The sequence below is a fragment of the Euwallacea fornicatus genome, chromosome 10 (genome assembly GCF_040115645.1).
Source record: "Euwallacea fornicatus isolate EFF26 chromosome 10, ASM4011564v1, whole genome shotgun sequence".
NCBI classification, from domain to species: Eukaryota; Metazoa; Arthropoda; class Insecta; order Coleoptera; family Curculionidae; genus Euwallacea; species Euwallacea fornicatus.
This window is the reverse complement of record NC_089550.1, coordinates 4907307-4929138: the sequence shown is the minus strand read 5'-3', so window position 1 is coordinate 4929138 and position 21832 is coordinate 4907307. Positions and strand designations below refer to the sequence as shown.

The 21832-nt window shown below is 37.4% G+C and overlaps 2 protein-coding genes across 4 annotated transcripts in view; one reads left to right on the top strand and one right to left on the bottom strand.

Moving 5' to 3' along the window:
• The window catches only part of LOC136341689 (nephrin-like), a 218784-nt gene that overhangs the window by 80252 nt on the left and 116700 nt on the right, over window positions 1-21832 (top strand). Inside the window, exon 1 of one of the 3 annotated variants that reach the window (XM_066286921.1) lies at window positions 18290-18521. The exons of the other annotated variants lie outside the window; for them this stretch is intronic. The gene's annotated coding sequence lies outside the window, so the exon portion shown is untranslated. Of the gene's footprint in view, window positions 1-18289; window positions 18522-21832 lie in introns of those variants that run through there. 3 annotated transcript variants of the gene reach the window in all.
• Window positions 4282-6720, bottom strand: LOC136341691 (farnesol dehydrogenase-like). Its single transcript, XM_066286930.1, has 5 exons — window positions 6278-6720; window positions 5220-5457; window positions 4938-5164; window positions 4745-4882; window positions 4282-4587 (listed from the first exon to the last, which is right to left on the bottom strand). Exons 1-5 carry the CDS (start codon window positions 6383-6385, stop codon window positions 4555-4557), a joined length of 744 nt encoding a protein of 247 aa, XP_066143027.1. The 5' UTR covers window positions 6386-6720; the 3' UTR covers window positions 4282-4554.

Sequence of the window (21832 nt, the reverse complement as noted above, 5' to 3'; positions counted from 1 at the left end):
GCAATAAAATGAAATATTTTCATTTAACCTCTTAGCCATCGTTCTATCCATTTTTTTTGTAAAATGAAAACCTACATATGTCGTGTATGATCTCTTTAAAAAGCTTCTCAAAAATGGGGTCTTACTTAACCTTTTTTCCTTTAATTCTGTGATAATTAGGAAATTAAAAAAAAACGTTTAAAAACAAAAAAATTACGAATACTTTCTTAGTCCTATCTACAGGTTATTTAACGTAGTAGATGCAGAAAATGTCCTCTAGCCTCTACTTGGCACTTTCCCACGCGATGGTAAACTTCAATAAAAATTAATGTAGGCTTTTTCTTAAGTTGTCTAAGGTGTTTATTTGCAATTCGGATAGGTAACAATTAAAGGCTTAAATGGTAACTTAATTAGATGAAAGAAAACACTCGCGTTACTTAGTTTACTGTTCACCCGGCACCGTTCCCTACCTGCGAGAGGTCCTCCTTGTCCCAATCTTAAGTGACCCCCCCCCCCTTGGGAGTAATGGAACAGTGTCGTACCCGTAGTAGAGGCTGGCGACCGTTACCACATCTGGCTGCTGCGAGCCAGCGCACCACGAACCATTCTTTGTTCGAGCCCTTATTCCTTGGTGCAAACAAAGAGATGTTCGCCTTTTAGGTTTTTTCCGTGACCCGAATTCTAGGATGTTGCTGGGAGAACCCAGCAACACGCGAGAATCACTCCGACCGCAGGTACGGTACGCATGGGCGTAACATCAGGGTACGTCACCTTTTATTCCCCCCCGTTCTTCCTATTCTACTCTAACTAATACTATCTATTCTAACACATAGATTTTCCCTGCGTGTATCTCGACTTGATCAGAGAGTATTGATTGTTTGGAAAATTAAGCGTTCTGACTAGCGGATCCTACATTAATATCTACATGCTATTTTTAATTTTGAATGAGCTTTTATTTTACATTGATAAAATAAGTAAACAAGTAAAGTGGAAGTGACGATATCAAGATGTACTTCAAAAGGCGAAAGTAATTGCTGAGAAAAGAAATGTATTGTTTATAGAGGCAATAAACTTGGCACAAAAAATTTTGCAAATTTTTTGTTGCTAAGAAGCTATTCGTTATTATTTATTTGAAAAGAGTTATCTTTATTTCCTAATAACCATACAACTAAAAAATGGGTATTCGAAGATTCTATTTTTCACGAGCTTTTCAAGAAACCTGCACACGACACCGGTATCCACAAAAAACAGCTTGGTAGGGGTTGCAGCTAAGGGCTTGAAAGAAAATATTTTATTTTATTACCAAAGAAACCTACAACTCAAAATCAAATTACGGCTTTCATTGTTTATTTTTTAAGTCGCTCATTGAAAAGATATTAATTTCATTCCGGACTTTCGTATTACCCCGTATACTGTGCTTGTAAAAAGTATTACTACACGTTTTTAACTTTTATAAACCCGATATTTAGAAAATGTTTAAACACGTTTAATTTTGTTTAAAAAAGGAATTTAATGTGTTACTTTTAATGTTCAAACTTTTCACCCCTATCCAACTATCCTTACTAACTATTTATTTTTAAATAAAAAGGCACCCATTGTAGTATGTCAAATGAAAAGTAATTCAATAAGGCTTACGACGGTATACTCCGAATTGAAATTGGATCTACAGTTCCCTTTAAAAAAAAAATTGAACAAAGTCCATACCTTAAAAACATTAAAAGTTTTAATCTTTGCTTCCTGGATAGAAAATCTATTCTTATTTCACTTTCAAAGGCAGAGCAATATGGCAATAAGACGTAAAAATTCCAAATCGTTTTCAATGCAAACAATTTTTTAAATAAAGTATTTAGGTTTTCATAAAATTGTTTAGTAGTTGAAGTTAGTTCCATTCAGGCATTAAAAAAGCATTTTCACAGCTCCAGGGGAATAACAGCGTCTTCAAGATTGATATAGGGTCTCAATCCTTAGGTTCTGATGGGTCTTCTTAAGAATGGCCGCCCGGTGCACAAAAAGTAGGTAATTCGTTCGATAGATCTTCACCTACCTACTTTTTGTCATATTTCGAACAATGAACTACAAACTTGGCCTTGACATCTCGCGAATCCGCTAAGAAATGACCTTAAAATTGCATAAAATTAATCGTTTCAATGACCTCTATAACTCTGCACAAACGACGTTATAATGTCTATTTTATTTTCCGAGAGATGAGGCAATTTTGTTACGTATTTTCGCGATATTACCTGAGATTAATGTGATAATTTGTACTTGCGAGGCCTCAAAATTTGTATTAAAAATATTGAAGTTTCCCTTAAAATTTCCAAATATACATATATTCGTTATTTTGTAAGTGCACTTCATGGAACTGATACTCCATATTCTCGTTCTCGGCGTTCAAACTTTTCCCTAAAAGAGCTCTATGTCGTACCCTAATTTTTTCCAATTTCTTCAATGGATAATTTAGCCAAAACTTTCTCCACAACTTCATTATGTCCTTTCTCCAACCCAACGATAAAACAGTGTAGCATAAGTTCCGCAGTTCTTCCTATAAAACCATCAGCCACATGAGGAACTGAACAAAGTTGGGTTTATTTTCCAAGTTTTCAAAAGTGGCCTATAGCATATATAGTTTTTTGAATGCATATATGAATTTGGAGTGTAAGCTGACTTTGAATCACAAAGAGTACGATAAAAGCATAAAGAGACGCGTCGTAGCAAGAACTCATCCGAGGTACGAACTAAAGGAAGCAGGAAGAAGAGATCTTAAAAACTTATCTAATTATATTAAATAAGTACTTGTAGAGTGCTTCGACTGAATTTATTATTAATTTACTGAAACGCTTTTTTGAAAATTCGCAATAAAAATAGTGATAAGAACCAACTCAGCTTCATAGTGTGCCTATTGCGTAATGTTACACAAAATTACCTAACATAATTACATAATCATCATGTAGATGTTCTCGTCGATGGTTCTCACATGCATAACAATCAAGGTCGAAGCAATTTACCGATTTGAGCTTACTCACCTTTGGTTGTTTTGTCACAAGTTGTACGAGCTGGCCATCATGTTCCAGTCTTACGTACATGCCACTGTTAACCCATTAATAACATCTCTTTTTTAAATAGAAGTTTTAGAAACTATTATGCCCAAGCCCAGTTAGTAGGCCGAAAAATTGCTAAAAGGCATTGTTTGTCGCCCCCATCGTCAAGACTAACCGGTATAAAATATAAACTGCGTATCCCTCGTAGCACGCAATTTTTGAACGTAACTGCAGATATACACTCAAGTAAAATCATTAAATGTTGCGTAATGTTAAGAAATTCATACTAAAAGTTGCTGTTGTGACTGGGGCTTCTTCGGGCATCGGAGTTGTATCTGCTGAGGAAGGAGAGACAGAGAGAGAGAGAGAAAGAGAGAAAGGCAGAGACAGAGACAGAGACAGAGAGAGAGGGGAAAGAGACACAGAGACAGAGACAGAGACAGAGACAGAGAGAGAGGGGAGAGAGACACAGAGACAGAGACAGAGAAAGAGGGGAGAGAGACACAGAGACAGAGACAGAGAAAGAGGGGAGAGAGACACAGAGACAGAGACAGAGACAGAGAGAGAGATACCTTCTAGATGCGTATATGAATTATATGATAATTGCGACTGAGTGTAATATACTTGTAATTTGACATGGCACAAATATGCAGAAACCAACACGCGCCATCGTCGAATTGCTTCAATATTGAACAATGAAATACAGTGTACTGCAGCCTAATGGAACAAATTCAATTAATATACATATTCATAGAATAACCAGACACACATCAATTCTAGATTGATAAGATTAGATCCTGCGATGTAAAAATATCATATGCAACGCTTCACTGTGGGCTTGTGAAATTTGAAAATCGCCATTCTTGAGCATCTTATGTTAGTGGTTGGACTCTTGTGTGAACTTCCCCGGCAGCCTTTGGACTATCAGTCGCTTGGAAGTTAAACTTACTGCAAAGGTGTGCGTTTAATGTGGCACTCATGCACGAAATTTAACTTCATGTTTTAATGCACATTTATCCAATCTTTTGAATAAGGATAAAGTTTCAATAATTTATATACGTACTATAAATTATTTATGAAGCACTGAAACGTTGTTATGAATATGAAATTTTCTGGATAATTTTAAAGTCATCAATAGTAGTTTGTTGCCGGTAATTGTGGGGTAGATTGTAGCATATCGCTTTTCGCCAGAAACTCCGACGATGAAAGTTAAATTTAGAATAAGATTTGATGCCCGGTTTATTTAAATTTCATGCATAAATAATTCGATAAGTCCAAGTTATCTTTATTCATTTAAAATGTAACTGACATATTTTAAGCTGAATTTGCAACACGACATTTAATTAACTGAGTACATGAGATTTCGTAGAGAAAACGAGGAAAATACCTTGAATTTTTATTGTTCACAAGGCTAAAAATTCTTTAGCTTTCTAAGCAACCATTTGATACAAAACACAAGTATTTAAGCGATTACTGAATTTGTCATAGCTCTTACAAATATATGATTAATCGACGTATCCCTTCTTCCTAGATCTCCTCAAGCAATAGCTTGCACATTAATATCATTAACCTGAAACAAACAAAAAAAATAACTTTCTTGTCATTCTCATTAACTTCGTTTTTATCATCATCATGATCATTGTCAACTTCGTCTTCATTATCATCATGATCATCATCAACTTAGTCTTCATCATCAAAATCACCGTCATTCACTTCTCGAAACTTACATTGATGTTGGCTGGAGTTGACAGAGCATAAACCACAGCATCAGCAACATCCTCGCTGCTTAGTGCAGGCAGCTGCAGCTCACTGGGCATACCGGCTACCGCTTGAAAATCAGTTTTCACTAAACCAGGACTAATGCTCTGTCAAAAAAAACATTGAACTATGCCACGAATCACTTCGTAAAATTGATCTTACTGTGGTTTTAATGAGTAGCTTTTCTCTACTTAGTTCATTTCTCAGGGTTTCCGTGAGGGCTGTTACTGCAAACTTGGAAGCTGTGTAGACACCATCAAGTGCAGGAATATCCAGGACTACATGCCCGAGGATGCTGTTCATGTTGATTATGTGGCCTTCGGTGTTGTTCACTGCCATGTTTTGGACTGCTTCTCGAGTTGCGATGCTAACGCCAAGTATATTTGTGTCTGACCAAATCGAAGATTAGATATTCTTGCTTGTTTGTGATGTGTAGATAATTACCAAGTACAGTTTTCCATGCATGAGTGTCCCCTTTCAATAAAGAAGCTTTTTGCGAGAGTCCGGCGTTATTGACTAAAATATGGATGGGTCCTAGCTTGAAAGCTACTTGTTTGATGGTGGCCACGATGTCGTCTTCTTTGGTCATGTCACATCTGAAAGGGTAAAGTTTGCCCTTTTCTTTGGATAGTTGCTTTGAAAGAAGCTCGATTTTGTCAATTCGCCTACCTAGCCCGGCAACCTAAATCGGAGGGGAAGCGTATTAGCAATTAATCAAGCAAATTGATTAACAATTTAACAGTGCGTTGATGGAGTCCTAAACGTACTTCCCCTTGCTTTATCCCTGCTTTGATGTAATTTAAGGTGTATATTTACTTACAGTATATAAGGTAGAACCTCAACGCGCACATGTGCGGTAAAAATTTAATTGCACGCATATGAAGATTATGTTTACACCAATTTTGACGTATTCAATTTTGGTTTGCGTTTGGTAAAGTCCCTCTACCACCCGAGTGTGTAGGGCATGGTTTTAGCTAACGAGTGTGGGAAGTAAGGCTTTATCTCACGCTGATTGTCTTCAAGGCAACGAAGCCAAAATCAATGTTATTAAAACAGACTTGGAAGCAAAGAAAGATTTCGCGTAGCCGAAGATAAAATTGACTAATAAGTTACTTCCTGCAACACTATAAATTCGTAAATATCTGCTTTGGACTGCTGCGAAATATGGCATTAAAAACTCTGGAAGGCATGAAAAATGCGGCAATTTATTTTAATTGGCATATTATATATAACATTAATATAGCATAAGTATCAAAACATGCCTAAAAAACATGTTTAATTCTAAGCTTAATTATGAATGGTGATTGTGGGTCTCCTTTCGGATTCGCTAATATTCATTATTATACGCAAAAATATAAATTGATGTGATGTAACATGTTTGTAAAGATCAAGGCGAACGCTTGATGCAATAAAGAAGATGAATTAGTTCACAGAAATCGCCTGTTCGCTAATGATGGTAAAACACCCATAAATTGTCTGCCTTATTTGTGATGTGAACTTACGACGAGCCCTCTCCTCACCAACTGCTCAACAATGGCTGCTCCAATCCCTGAAGAAGCCCCACTCACAATCGCAACCTTCCCCTCAAATCTCTTCAGCGAAAGCACCATTTCTCCTTTTTTTTTAATATATGAACGCAAAGTCACAAGATAGCGCAGCTGCAACTAAAAGCAAACAAACAGGTACTCGCAGCTATTCAACTATTCAAATGAAACGCAATTGAAAAAATTGTCCGGTTCCGTACACGTGATGGATTGTGATGATTTGATACATCTGAAAATTGCTTTGAAGTTTTATGATTTGCCAAAAGTTGTTGATCGAGTAAACAAAACCGGTTATATTTGGGAGAAAAGAAAATATGATGTCTGCGGTCTTTTATTATAGCAGATCTAATGAGGTACTTCGTACTGTTGTTTAAGGACTATACTGTATTGAAAGGAAATTCTTTATGGTTCAGGAATTTGTTTAATGTGGCAAGTTTTACTTAAAGATTTTGTACGTGCAGTGCTTGGTAATTATGGAAAACTACTGTGAAGGTTACGAAGCGAAATAAGTGTACTTACAGAGGTAATTATGTTCGTTCTAAAATGACTATGCAATATACAGTTTGGCATGCACACGAATATAGATGATATGCGTCATTTGCTTAAAAACTGAAATCCTCTAAGCTGGCTCAATCTACATATAGCTTCTTTCCTGAAAAGAGTCAATTTATAGAAGCATAGAATCTCGTTAGACTCAGCCCCTAGACACTAACTTTTTAGTGTAACCTAAAATATCCCCATAAAGTACGGGTTTAATAGTTTATACAATGCCTTTCAGAAAAGTCTTATCAAAATATGAATATACCGTTTAAGAAAATCGCGGGCTAAGTATGAAATATTACGGTCAGGGGCCAGCTGGCTTTCCTATCTGCCGATATCTTCTGCTTAAGCTCACGGATTTTGGTTTCAGGCTTTAAGGGAGAACGGGATTTCTTGCTTTGGTTTATGTTACCGCAAAGCACCTTGACCTATGTTGCCGTTTATTCCTGCAAGGCAAAACAACAGCTTCAATCTAAAACCAAGAAAACAGACTTCGAAATAAAACGCTCTGAGTCTCCACAAATATTTTTAGTTTTTCAGATTGCCGTTCGTATTGAGGATAACTTCCATTACAAATTCGACTACAAATATCACTATTTTTTTCTTTGCGTGTTTAGGAAATTTAGAGCATTGAAAAAATCGAATTCATCCCACCAGTTAATGAAAAGATGAAGTTTCACAAGAGCCACAGATTTTCGTGCATTTAAATTGCTCTAATTATGACAATTTATGGGGTGTGCACACATTCCTTTATCTACCTCTATACATTTTAATAACGTCGAATCAAAATTCCGTCGTATCGCTACTTAAAATTAGAGTTTTTGCAGCGCTTTGTACTCTTTTCGTGTCTATTTAAATAGCGATTGCAATGAGAATAATTCCCAATACGCTAATTCCTATATAAATCTCTACCCACGTGCGAGATATAGAGGCATTAAAAAATTTATTTAGAAAATGTGGTACGAGTCATCTGGACTTTAGCAGCAGAAAAATGAAGTTTTTGTAGTGTGTTCTGTATAATAGGTTGATGTACATACTTTTATATTCACACACATATTAATGGCAATTTTCGGTATACGCATTCTGATCTCCCAAAATCGCTGGTTTATCCTTAATAATCGCGGTGACTTATTTTCCTTACCCAAAAGTACGGATACTGGTTTGGCAATTCAGGACAGGGAAACAGTGCGATTTGTCATCCGCCCCAATTTCCCAAATCTTTGGTTAATTAATCGTCGGCCTGATATTTGCCCAAAAATTTATTATCCCCCCTACCTGAGGGCCACCTTTCATCAGGCTTAAGTGCCAGCTAGTTTGAATACTTGTCCAGCCCAAGAGCACTATGCGAGATTTCCCTAAATCTAAGGAAGAACCTGTCGGAAGACAATAAAGGGTGAAATCATCGATCCGAATAAAAGTCACTTTCAAGAAATCTCTAGAAGCATGGGGGATCTCCTAACCCTATTATTTGGTTAGAATGTTGAATAAAAATCCCCCAAAACCTGCTTTCACCTTAATAAGCTTAGTTCGCTCTGAAGTCAGCTTATCCCAATGACCCCATATTCATTTGACCTTTTCACCCTCGATATTTTTATTTCAGCTCCTCTTTAGTTTCGTTTTAAGTGAGTGCGTGTATGAAAAATACACAGACCTAAAACCCGAAATTAGGTACTTCATGCAAGATATATATGGCATAATCGAAAAATTGATGATCTGCTATTTAGAGATGATACATAATAAATGGGGAAGTAATGTGAATCAATTAATTCCGGCAACTCTAGTGGTGGCTGTAAAACGCAGATGCCAAAGTCGTAAAAACTAGAGGTTCTAATTTACGGCATTCGAGCTCTGTTGGATGGCTAACTCATGAAATTTAAGATGTCTGTAAATTTTCCACGGAAATTGGAAAGATGTAGAAGCAGAGTCAATCCAGTTTTTTGCAGGAACGACGTAATTGAAGGAGTTCAAGAGCAATTCCGTTTCCTTAATATCTCTATTAGTTTGGAATATTAAATCTGACTTGGACAAGAATGTGTATTCGGTTCTAGGAAAACGGAAACCTGTTGTCAGATTAGAAAGTCGACAAGAGCCTGACTCTGCCTTGAGGTTGGACAAAATATCGAGAAGCCAATTTAAGAATATCTTAGAGATCATTCGCAATCAGAATCTGCTAAGTACAGATTTTCAGTGTTTTAGAAGGATCAACATTAATGTTTTTTATTGATAGGTAAGCTTGGGGAAATTTGGCTAGAGTTAGCCCGGACCAACCGTGTCCAGTATCGAATGTCCTAGTTTGACGAGGAAATCTAACTTGAGACCCTAATCTTCCTGAATCCACCTCCACACTATAAAAAGGGAAAATTTTTTTGTGCCATAGAACTGTGACATACCACTGCTGATCTGCATATTTGGACTCGCAACATTCGGTTAAAATCGATCCGAGGAATGAGATGAAACGAATAGGACTTATCACTTTACTTCCACTAATGATCCACTGAGAAAAACAAGGTCTCAATGTCCCAATGAAATCAACGGTTAGAATCTCGCCAGTGTAGTCTAAAATAAAATTCATGAATTTCATCAGTTCGTCTCGACGATAAAACGTCCATCTTGACTTTGGAAAGAAGCTGGAAACATGTCCCTCTTACAAATTCAAATGTATTCATCGCATTCACTTAAACTGCGAATAAAGGGAGGGCAAAAATAGAATATATGGAGGTGCAAAAAGGTCGAACGGATACCGGGTTATTGCGAACGAGCTCGTTACAATGTGGAAAATAAGCTTATTAAGGTGAAAGCAGGTACCGTCTGAGGGCCCCATTCGAAAATCTAATCAAATCATGGTCCGAAAGGCCTATTCTCTTTATTTCTATGGAATTCCCAATGGGCGGCCATTAAACTAAGTTTTCCATGCAGCACCGATTTTTTTCTTAACTATAAAAAAAATAATTTTTACTTTTTTGTGGCTGCTCCAAAGTTAAAATTAGAGAGCGAGAGGGAATTTACACAACTAACACACGAAAGTAAATTTAATTTCCTGTTGGGAAACGAAAGGGATTTGATAAAATAATAAGGGATCTCTTGGCGTTTATAAGTTCTTGTTGGAAACAAAAGCAGAAAATAGCAAAAAGTCTGATTAAAATAAATTGGATCTGGAAAACTTTCAGATTTAGCGCGTGATGTGGCGGAACGATTGAGGGAATTTTACTGGTTGAGTACATCGGTACTTGTGTAAAACAGTGTGAACTTCTGCAGTGTAAAGTATAATTTAAGAATCCATAGGAAACTCCGGGTCTACGTATAAAACCTAAAAAAAGCCAACTCCTTTGGCCCGAGCCAAACCGATTACACGATCTATGTAAAGTGCACGGCTTTGTTTCGAACATCGTTCCCTCCGTTCCGGGATTTCACAGTAAATTATTCGGGATTCCTCAAGGTTCATCCTATAAATCATCCGTGACTGAAGTTGATGGAGTTTTGTGAGTTTTCATCTCTTGAATTCCCGTTTTCTTAGGGAAATATGCAACTTTTCACTGGGCGAGCTTGGATTTAACGTCGAGCTCGAAAGTTTCCTTATTACGTTTTTTCGGTGAGGGGTATTATTGTTTCGGGTGAAATATGATCTAGTGTAATTGAAACGTTCAGAAATGGTGTCTTAATAGTAGAATCCCATGGCATCAGCAGAAAAATGATGCCAATATTGGTGAATGACGGCCGGAACCAAGTTAACAGTGTATTTCGGTTGTGCCTGTAGCATCATGCTTTGGTACCTTTAATAGAAATTGTTGTGGTCGAATGGTAAAAGTATCTTAGTCCTTCAAGCCCTATCCACTTTCAGACTATTCCCGGGATGGATCCGGCCCGTAAAACTTACCCTATGACCAGCATTTTCAATGCTTGGTCCTGTAACAATTATTCTATATCATGAGAACAGCATTAAATTCAAATATCTGAAAATAGACTCTAGTTCCCATTTAAAAATTCGAAACTCGAGGCTTGTCAACTTCACATATTTTTCCCATTTCGTCGTCATATAAAATCGAATATCTGAGAATATACGTTTTGGCATAAAACCTGCCATCTGATTTCCCAGATTGGCAAGAATCGCCGGGAAATCGCTGTCTGCATGCTTCCTTGAATATTTTTATAAAAACCTATCGAATGCAAGTATGACACAGCAGCATGCGATATTTTATCCTCAGCCCCGCATGAAATGCATCAGGTTATCTTGGCTGGGAAATCATGGAACTTTCCGAAGGTTATCAAATTGAAGTTCTTATTAAGTTGTAAAGGTAATAGAGAAGAGGAAGGAGAAACTTTCGAAGGAATTCATTTGTCCAACTTAAAACCTTACATTACTAATTTCCTACTTTGGGGCTTGGAATTTCATTTAAAGCTACCATGAAGGCGTATAATATGTTTATGGAATTAGATTCGTTTCCAATTTAACCAACTCCAGGCCTGAAATAGAAGGAAAATAGTCTACATAATAATTTTGAATTCCAGGTGAAGCTTGTACGTGCAAGAAGCCTATTTTTCGGGAAAGATTCAGAGGAAACTTGCCGGAAATCCGTATTCGCATCCGCGGAGTGAATACGTGCAATTTCAGGATGCAATCTGATTAAAACTTCCTTCGTATGCTTTTCTTTACTTGACGTTGATTTAAACGAATTTCGGTCCAAACCAGACACATCTTTTAAATCTGTTTTTAGGAGATATATTCAGAACTAGTTAATAACATAATACCCTCCGAAACTGCTCCATATGCAAAAACCCTTCGTCAAAGTCCGTAGGATTTTCCATTTTCCACTGGCTTGTCAAGCAAGGACACGTCCTTACCCTTCGTAGCCCTAGAAGTAACAAAATCATTTGTCATCTTACCTAATTTGTTAGGCCTTGAGGTCAATTAATCATCGCTGATGGTGTTTGCACAGACAGTAAACTCCATGTCACCTGGAAGTAATGGTTCGGGCCCCGGAATATTTTTAGGAAAAGTGCAATCTGGCTAAATTACGGCGGTTAAATGATAATTTCGACGGAAAATGTCTTCACTTTGCGCCCGCCTTCGTTAACATGTTACATTGTAAACTAAGGTGCACACTTGCTTCCCCTATGGCACATAAATCAAATTTAGGATAAAATGTATGTTCCAGGGCTCTTTAATCATCCGCAATATGTTTATCTTTGCAAACAGGACCATACGTTTTCCTGGTAATACAATAAAGACCCTAGCCCTTGTCATATCTTTCTGTGTCAACACCATTGTTCTTATACCACATCTTACTTTGGCCCTTCATCAACGTCACTGCATCTTTTATAAATTGTGATGTATTAATTTGGGATTTCTTCACGTGGAAATGAGTGCACGATGGAAATGCTTCAGGAAGAATTTGGGTTCTGGATATAAGCCTCTATGCAAATCAGCAGCGGAAATGAATGGTCTTCAAAATACTATGTGTGAAACAGTCGCTCTCAGTTGGAACACTCTATGTATAACAAATAATTTTTCTTTAACTTTCCTTCGCATCGAAATTTTCCAAAATGTCGAGTCAGCGTATTCCCAGGACCGTTCTAACACCCCACTTAGTTACTTCAATTGCAGTCTATAGCCAGTAGGGACAAGAAGACGAAGTGTTGTCCCTCTGAAACTCTGATAACAGATAGTTACAACTGCAGTGCTTCCGACTGAAAATGGGTACCTAGAAAACTCCTTACAGTCCCAAGTTTTCTCATAAAACGATAAAAATCGCCAATGCTCGTTCGCTGAGCCGAAAAACAGGCAATTAGGTTAATTAAGTTTCTGTAGGGATCTGTTCAATGGAGGCACGTTTTAGGGGCTGAAACCAGAGACTTAAATTTTCAGAGGGAGCCCTGGGACCGATATGAAATATTACGGAGAGTAACGCGTATTTCGACTATCCCCGCTTGGTGTTAAGAAGCTGGAACGCGGCGTTATTTAAAGATGCCCAAGGGAATTCAGCAACGTGAAATGGAAATCTGCCAGACACGTATAGGGACCGTCAAAAGTAGGATTCATGGAAACTTTTATAAGACATGTACAAATTATATTCCGTGGCTCTGAACGTTGCCCATGCCTCTGGAGATCCTTTTCACTCGAGATGGAAAATTTCTGGCAAAAGTCTAGAGAGCATTATGGGTTTCAGGACAGACAAATTTTCCCATGAAGACTCATTGTCAAGAATCTTTTCATTCATATTCCACTCTAAGCGCAATATCTAGTCTATTATTAAGCTCTCTTCTATCTGCTTTGCTACACGCTCCTTTAGATATTGAAAGCATTTAATCTTGCATGCAACAGAGAGTCTCATGCATAACTAAACATCAAACATAATCAGTTTCAAATACGAACTTTATTACGTTTCTCTGGAATCTTACAAATTGCATACTGACAAGCTGATGAAGTACCTGACCTGATTCTCGCATTTGATCAAACTTACATGAAACTCCTTTTCAACGCGGATGCTTGAATATTTAATAAAGGCCCATTGAATAGAGAATCTATGACGAGAGAGCAAAGATTGTCGATATTTTAGGATTCTGTGTTACGTACCGAGCTTTCGGTTATTATTCTTTGCCGGGGATTTATTGAATTCTGGGCAGGGATTAGGGCTAGGGGAATTGAATTATGTCCTATCATAAGCGATAATTGGAAATTTGAGCTATGCTGATGTAAGCTACATAGTCTTATTTGTCTAAAATTTAAGTTCAATTTATTTTATATCTGATGCTAGACTACCTTGATTCAAAAGAAAAACATACAGGGTGTCCATTTAGCAGTCCCTCGGAGTTCCATGAGTTTATTTGAGAATTCATATCAGAATCAATTATGAGTATGTATATGAGGCTAATGGAGGTAAATTTTAATGTTAGTAGTAACGCTACAGGGTGTCCTAAAACAGCGCAGCGCCATAAGACTATTTATATAATGCTATTTTTTAAAAATAGCATCACCTGCTTTTTTTTCATGTGATAGAATCCTTTCTTAAGTCTTTATTAGTTCCCAGATTTTTCACTCTGGAACGCAGTGACTTGAAGCTATGACAATTTAAAAGAAATTTTAGACATTTGCATTGCTTCACAAAAAAATATAATATCGCAGTTAGCTTAAGTTAAATTTAGAAAATTTTTGTCTGGTTTAGCGAAAAACACATACAACATGTTCACAATAACAATTGTAATTTTCATGTTTTCAACTTCAATTTTCTTGATTTTTTCCAATATTGTGGTAAAATTTTTAATAAGGTAGAACGAAAAGAAGATCTAATATTCTTGTATAAAATAATGTCATATTTATTTTAAAGTTAATGGAATTATTAATTATTTTAGGAAAATCTGTATTCATAGCTAAGTGCTTATTTCAAAATTGGCCATCAAAATGAAGTATACTCAACAAGAACTTATTAGTATGATTTATGTAATTGGTTCATGTGGTGAAAATTGTTCATTAACATCTCGGGTGTACGAACAACGATTTCCTAATAGAAGGCATTCTGATGTAAGGAACCTAGAAAATCTATAAAAAAGTTTTTATCGAGCAACAAGAGTTAATTATGAAAAGTCAAATCGAAAGAAGAGGGTCTTACTAAAAGAACAAGAACTAGAAAAAAATGGTTCCCCACCTTATTAAATGCTGAATATCGACGAATTAAGTCCTGTCGTGGTTATAAATATTTACTCAAGAACAACATGATCCAGCAAAAAGAGACTTTCACCGTTCTATAAGTTTTACGGGCCTAGTACCAAGTTTGGTGTACAAATGAAATCGTTATGTGAGTATTTTTATTTTTCGTAATGTTAACTCAACCTGAAAATTAATTATCGTGGTATATTGCAAGACAACACCAACACAAATAGAATTTATTATAATCAGTCCTGTCTACAATGGAAACTGAATACACACCACGCCTGGTACAATATTCAGGAAACAAAACCACACAACGCGAAGGAAAACACAATTAAGTACCAATTAACCACGCGTCCGGTTGGATCTGTCTATATATTACGGCCATGTAACTTAATGAACGTTTCGCAGCCGCTCACAAAAGAATATATGGTTTTTCATTATATAAAATTGAAGCGGCGCATAACCCAAGATACATTAATTTTCTTTTGTTGCATGTGTTACACCAGACAATGGGAACTCGTGCTAAATGAACTCTGCCCGTTGTGGGTATGAACCGGGGAAAATCCGGTAAATTAAATATTTCGGTGTTATATTTGTTTTTCGGGTTTAACTGTAAATCAGTATTCAAAGCCATTTTGTTTTATACTCTATTATCCAAATCTAACTACGACTATACTAATTAATAGTAAATCATTTCTATACCAGAATTAGAGCAGACTGCATAAATCGAATGTTATATTACGAAACAAAATATTTCTAGAAAACTTCATGCCCCATTTCCTTTTAGTGCAAGTTATTAGTTCGCGCTCTATTTCTGTTCTGTTCTGGTTGTGCGCTTTGAATCCTCGCCTCATGACGTTTTATAATGACTGTGTGGTGGTAATCTTAGGCGCTATCCTATGAATTTGGATATTTAAAACGGTTTAGTAACTTAAAAACAGGTTTTTCGCAGATTTTTGGTCCCGTTATACATTGACTTTCAAAAAAACCGCAACACCAAGAAGAACACATCGTACACGTTTGAAATTCTGGCATTACGTTGGGTCGGGTGATAGACAAAAACGATCAAAATATCAAAAGAAAATTAATTTGAATAAGTGAAAAAAATTAATAATAATTTAATAATGGGTGGTATCTCCTCTTAAATTAATACATTCGTTGTAAGCGACGTGGCATGCTTAAAATTAAATTGTCAGTATCTTCCTGTGGTTTTGTATCCCAGGCAATCTGCACCTGCTCGCGGAGTTCATCTATGGTCTCTGGAGGGCGAGCTAAACGTTGAAGTCTCCGACCCATTATATCTCATACATGCTCTATTGGGGAAAAATCTGGAGACCGAGCTGGCCAAGGCAAAGTATCCAAATTTTCAGCTTCCAAACACCTCAAAATATCGTTGGCTACATGTGGGCGCGCATTATCCTGTTGAAATGTGCTTCCAGGATGGTCGTGCATGTATGGTACAAGAACCGGTTCTATGACACTATTAATGTACCTCTGAGCATTTAATCTATCATAAATGAAAACAAGAGGAGACCGACTACCATACTGGATGGCACCCCAAACCATGACACCTTGTATTAAATCAGAATGACGTCTTTCCAAAAAGTCCAAATTTATTCGCTCTCCTCTGCGTCTTCTAACACGTAACCGTCCATGAGATCGCCATAAACAAAATCGGCTCTAATCACTGAACACGATTCTTCTCCACTTATCCACCCATTGCACTCTCAGACGACACCACTCCAGTCGTGGTTTCGAGATAATGGAAGCCGACGCATAGGACGATATGAATTTAGTCCAAAACTTCGAATTCTGCGATACATCGTACCAAGGGAGACCCTTCGATTTAGGGTGGCTACCCAGTTAGCACCAAGAGACGGAATTGTTTCAAACGGGGCGCCTGTCGCTGAACGACGTAGTCGCCGGTCTTCGCGTCGGTTCGTCATTCTTGGACGGCCATTACCACGATGACGATTTACTGACCCTTCGTTAGACCAATCTCTCCAAGCTTTTAGCACTGTTGATGCGTTTCGATCCAATCCACGTGCAATTTCGCGGAATGGTAAACTTGCCTCATGCATACCAACAATTCTTCCCCTTTCAAAGGGAGTTAACTGCCGATAAACTGCATTTTGGCGTACACGAGGCATTTTGCACTACCACACATTCAATATGGTACTAACAATAATACCTTTATCGCTATCCGCCTGTAAAAAAAATTGCAAAAAGAACGATCGTCACAGATAAAAAAGTAAAGAAAAACTTCATATCGCATTAAAATACGAAGTTGAAATTTTTATCATTTTTTTCTCTTTACAAGTCTAAAATCATACCAAAATTTCAAATACGCGTTCTTCTTGGTGTTGCGGTTTTTTTGAAAGTCAGTGTAATTATCACAGTCCGCATGTTCTGCATTTTTGTCGTTTGCCCGTATATGGCAAACGCAAGGGGCCTCTTGCTGCTTACCCAGTTACTTCCGTCGCTATTTTGAAGAAGTCTTTGGCCTTGAACATTTGCTGGTACCCCATCGGATCGGCCGTGTTTCCGTCTAACTAATTCATTTTAAGGTTGCTACCACTTGTTACAAATTGCAAGGTTCGGATAAAGCGAAAACAAGTTAAGACAAGCCAAGACAAGATAAGTATGGTTATTAATTTATTAGTCAGGCGTGTTTAGTTCTTAGCGGTGGGTAATGAAAATCCTTGCAACCCACATTCTAGCTTTTCCACTAAATTAGCAATATTATGGTTAAGAACTATGAACTACTAATTATTAATGGCGTTTATGATGTTCTTCAACTGCCTTAAGGGAATTAAAGCGGATCATAAGCGCAAACGGTCCCGAATACCCCAAACCCAAGAGGATTCTTATTGCGTTCGACGTGAACAGCTGCCTAAAATATGGTTAAAGCCAGACCACACTGATCATAAAACTTATACAGATTGGCCCCAATTTGGGCCTACAGTATATTTTACGAACATAAAATATATTTTACAGGGTTGAACTTGTTTCGTTTTGACGCGAAAGTATTTATTGTCCGCGCATAATCGAATATGAACTAAACTTTTTGAGTGCTTAATATACAGGACGTCAACATTTTTGAAATCCACTAAACATCTTCCAATTCTAGCACCCATTAGTTTCAGAACTTTATTTTTTTTTATTCTTGTGTAACAGTGGAATTCCTACGGTCCTGTCCACTACTCCCGTCTTGAACAGATCACGTGCAGGTGGCGTATATTTGTTTACATGGCTATTTTGTATTCGTAAGACACACTATAGATGTATGGGTATCTCGAAAATTGCGAAAGTTACAAAAATGGTCAAATCAGAAAAGTTTAGGGGAATGTGCATGCAGGTTTAATGCCGTTTCGTTAATTGGTCAAGTGGAAACTGGATGTGGTAACGTTGATACAGTTAAGATAAACGGCGTAGCAGTAGATCTGTTTTAAGTTTTACACAAAGATATAGTTCTTCAACGCCCTGCTAAAACTGCATGTAAAATCATTTATCTCTGCCAGTTTGGGATAACTGTACTCACTCCCACAGAACTAATAAAAATCACTTTATCTGCCAGTTAGTTGTTATCTGACAGCTATCGCCTGAACTGGTCGTTAAATATTCGGCCCTAAGAGAGACGAAATGGAAATAATAAAATAAATGCAGCAACAGCGTGTCACTTCATGCACATGCTACATGCAGGATCACGTTAAGGCTATGTAACAACCTTGTCCCATTTAGGGCTCCATTGTGTTTTCAGGTACAATAACCGGTGACTTCGTGTACGCAAAGATTCAATTAACATATTGTACGTTGTTTCAAGTGTGGCAAGCAGTATAGTATTACAAGGCATTTGCATCAGCCGAGCGAAATTTCACGGAAAACTTGCGGTGATGGAAACTCGGCGGAAAAGTGGATAAAAGCGCCAAATTTCCTCAGCAAACGCGAATATATGAAATGGGAAACTTCTTGAACTATAAGGCAGGCGATGTAAGGGAAAACTAAGTTATATTACTGGTAACTATGTAAAACTTTTGTTAGACTTATGACGACGTCGCCGCTGTGTGTTTATGTTTTCTTTGAGGAAGTGCATTCAATATTTTGTTAAAAGTTTGTCCCAGACTTAACAATATTTATTTGTTTCAGGTATGTGCCTTTTTGGAGCCATCATGAAGGTAAAAGCCTCTCTGTGTAGCCCTAAATCTGGGCATCAGTTTGCTGGTTGTGCATTCAAAATAAATGACAATAATTGATGGGGCAAAGCACCCTATATTGATCCAGTGCCATATAATATTTCATTTTGACAATGGCCGCATTGGAACCCTTAACCTGCAATTTAAACATAATTCCAGCAATCAGTTTGTGTTGAATAATAGATCGGTAGTTTAAAGTTATTAATTGGCTTGTTGGTCGTCATTTGCTTAATTTTATGCTTAGTTGGATCTAGCCATTATGGCTCATAAGTTTGGAGCCTGCACGCTTTTAATTGAAACCGATATTCCGTATTTAACTTCACAGAGTACCCATAAATTTTTCCGATAAAATAGCGAAAACTGTGGACTTACGAAATTAGATCTTAATTGAATAAATGAACATGAAACGAAGAACGATACTGTAGCTATTGCGTAATACATATGAATGTATGGTACATATAATGGATTATTCACATGTGTTTAGTGTCACGGAAATGCACTTTGCCTAAGTTGGAATATCCAGAAAGCCGGAATATTGTTGTCTCAACGATAATTAGATTTTCAGTGGGTAGGATTTATGCTCTGTTTACGATGTGATAATATTTTAATTACATAGTATCAAGGTGACGGTTTGGGAAATTTACCGGGTCTTAGTCTTAAGTAACCCTCGTTTACACATGGTACAAATAAAGTTTTTTAGCGGGAATCCCTAACAAAATTACTCGTAGAAACCTGCTGCACGTCTTTTAAATGGGAAATCACTGAAGTCCTGAACTGGGGCAATCAGTATTGTTGGATTACGACCACCCACCCCATTTTCCTCGACATTATGTATATTTTAGGAAATTTCGTATTATCCTCCGTAACTCACTTCCAAACTTTCTATTATACTGAAAAATTGCTCGAAGGGTAGTTTCTCTGAAAGTCATCAGGTTTTCTTCTTTGTACCTGACAACTACTTAGATATGCACATACCGTCAAAAGTCTTGCACACCCTGTATAAACAAATTTTATATTTTATTTATTTGGTTGTATTTTATAATGGACAAAGGTTTGTTATTTTGAAAACAAAAAATAATAATGAACTTGAAGATAAAGATGTTGGACATTTGGATTTTTATTCGCAAATATGGTCACTTATTTTGTACGTTTGGTGAAGGAACATTTAAACTTTTTCGGTATTATAATGGCAGAACGTAAAATTAGTCAGCTTAATAGGGCAAAGATAGTTACCTCGTATGATACTGGACATTCAAACCACCAAATTTCTGAAATGTTGAGCATTCCAAGGCCATTAGTTGTGCGAATTGTCCACAGGTACCAACAAGCAGGAACTACTGAAGGAAATCCACGTAGTGGGCACCTACGAGTTTCAAACGAAAGACAAGACCGATATTTGGTGCAATACACACGAAGGCACCGAAATGCTACAGCTCCAGCCCTTCGAGCTCATTTTCAAAGGACGTTCCGGACTGCCATATGAACCTCCTCAGTTCGCAGAAAACTTCATAGAGCAAATCTACCTGCAAGCAGACCGTTATTAAGGGTGCTCAGGCTTCTTCCATGACACAGAACTGTCCGCTTGCAGTGGAGAAGGGAACATCGGGATTGGGTTCTACGACAATGGCGATAGGTATTATTCATCGACGAATCCAGATTGGGATTGGTAAGCGATGTCAACTGGCAAAGGGTATGGAGAGCACCAAATCGTCACGAAAGATTAAGTTATCCATTGGAAGTTGCTCCGTACAATGGCGGGACAATAGTGTTTGGAGGTCGAATAATGTTCAGTCATCGCCCATCATTAATTCCCGTAAATCAAAACATAACAAGTCAAGTTTGCATGGAAACTATCATTAGGTCAATTATCTATCGCCTGCACGACGAATTGGGGGCAACTTCAATTTTACAGACGACAGTGCGATGTCGCATCGCGCAAGGAGAGTCTAAGAGGAACTGAAGCAGAAGCAAGTTACTCGATTAAATTGGCCAGCGAACTCTCCAGACATGAATCCGATTGAGAACACGTGGGATTTTGCAGCTAGAGCGATTCGCGGTCGAATTCATCCACCACAAAATGTTGACAAGTTTGTTGTGGCTGCACAAGAAGAATGGAACAACAACCCTCAGGAAATTGTGAACACGTTGATTGTTTCAATGCATAGACGCGACAATACATTATTCAATAATACAGGTGGTCATATTGTTGTTACGTACATACAATTATTAAATTGTTTCCTATTTTCACAAGAGATGTTTTATAGAATTTTGTTTGTAATAAAGCATCCTTAGAAAATGCATAATTCTACAAAACAATTTTTTCCGTAGATTGATATTTTCTAAAAGTTTTTGTAAAAATGAAAACTTCTTAAAAAATAATATACTTACTTTTAAACACATAATAAACAATATAAACACAAACAGCGTAGTTGGTTGAATAATAATTGGGGGGTCCGAGACTTATGACGGTGTGTGTATTTTTCCTTTAAATAACTCACGTCGCATGTGAAGCGAACTCGACCTTACCAATTCTCCAATATCGAGCAGTTTCTCTCTACTTTAACTAACATTTCAACAGTTTCTCCGATATATGAGATCTTCTGGGACCAGTGCCCAGCAAGCTCCTTCACAGCGAATTCCTTCCTGCTATCAATTATTTAGTTCAGGTTAATTCGCAGCGAAGTTCTTCTTCCGAAATGCAGCAGTCTCTTGTAGGAATTATATGCAAAACATAGGAACAGAAAATTAACGAGCCTAAAGGTTTGGCCCCCAGCGCGTTTTGCTCCTTCTTATGCCCCCGTGCTCCTTACGCGACCTTGCTTATTTACTTTTTATGTTTTTTAAACCTTTGGGTTCAGCAAGATGGTGGATTGTGACTAAATTTAAGTAGATGGAATGCCATAAAAATAGAGTATTGTGCTGAGATTTTAGATGACCTCCAATATTGCCCACCCGAAGTTACTGAAGAAGGCAAGTAATGTCCCTGTCGCCTTTACACAAAGGAACAGCTGCCCTCATTCACCCCCAGCAAAACCAAACGTTTTCGAAACGCCCCCGAGACCGAAATATTTGTCTCTCCGTACGGTTTTTTATTGCATCATAAAGATGTTGTCTGGTTCAATGTATCGAAGAGGA

Coding starts and splice junctions, on each gene's coding strand:
- LOC136341691 (XM_066286930.1), bottom strand. CDS start 6,385: ATGGTGCTTTCGCTGAAGAGATTTGAGGGGAAGGTTGCGATTGTGAGT. Junction 5,165..5,219: donor TGCATGGAAAACTGTACTTG/GTAATTATCTAC, acceptor CGATTTGGTCAG/ACACAAATATACTTGGCGTT. Junction 4,883..4,937: donor AGCTACTCATTAAAACCACA/GTAAGATCAATT, acceptor TTTTTTTGACAG/AGCATTAGTCCTGGTTTAGT.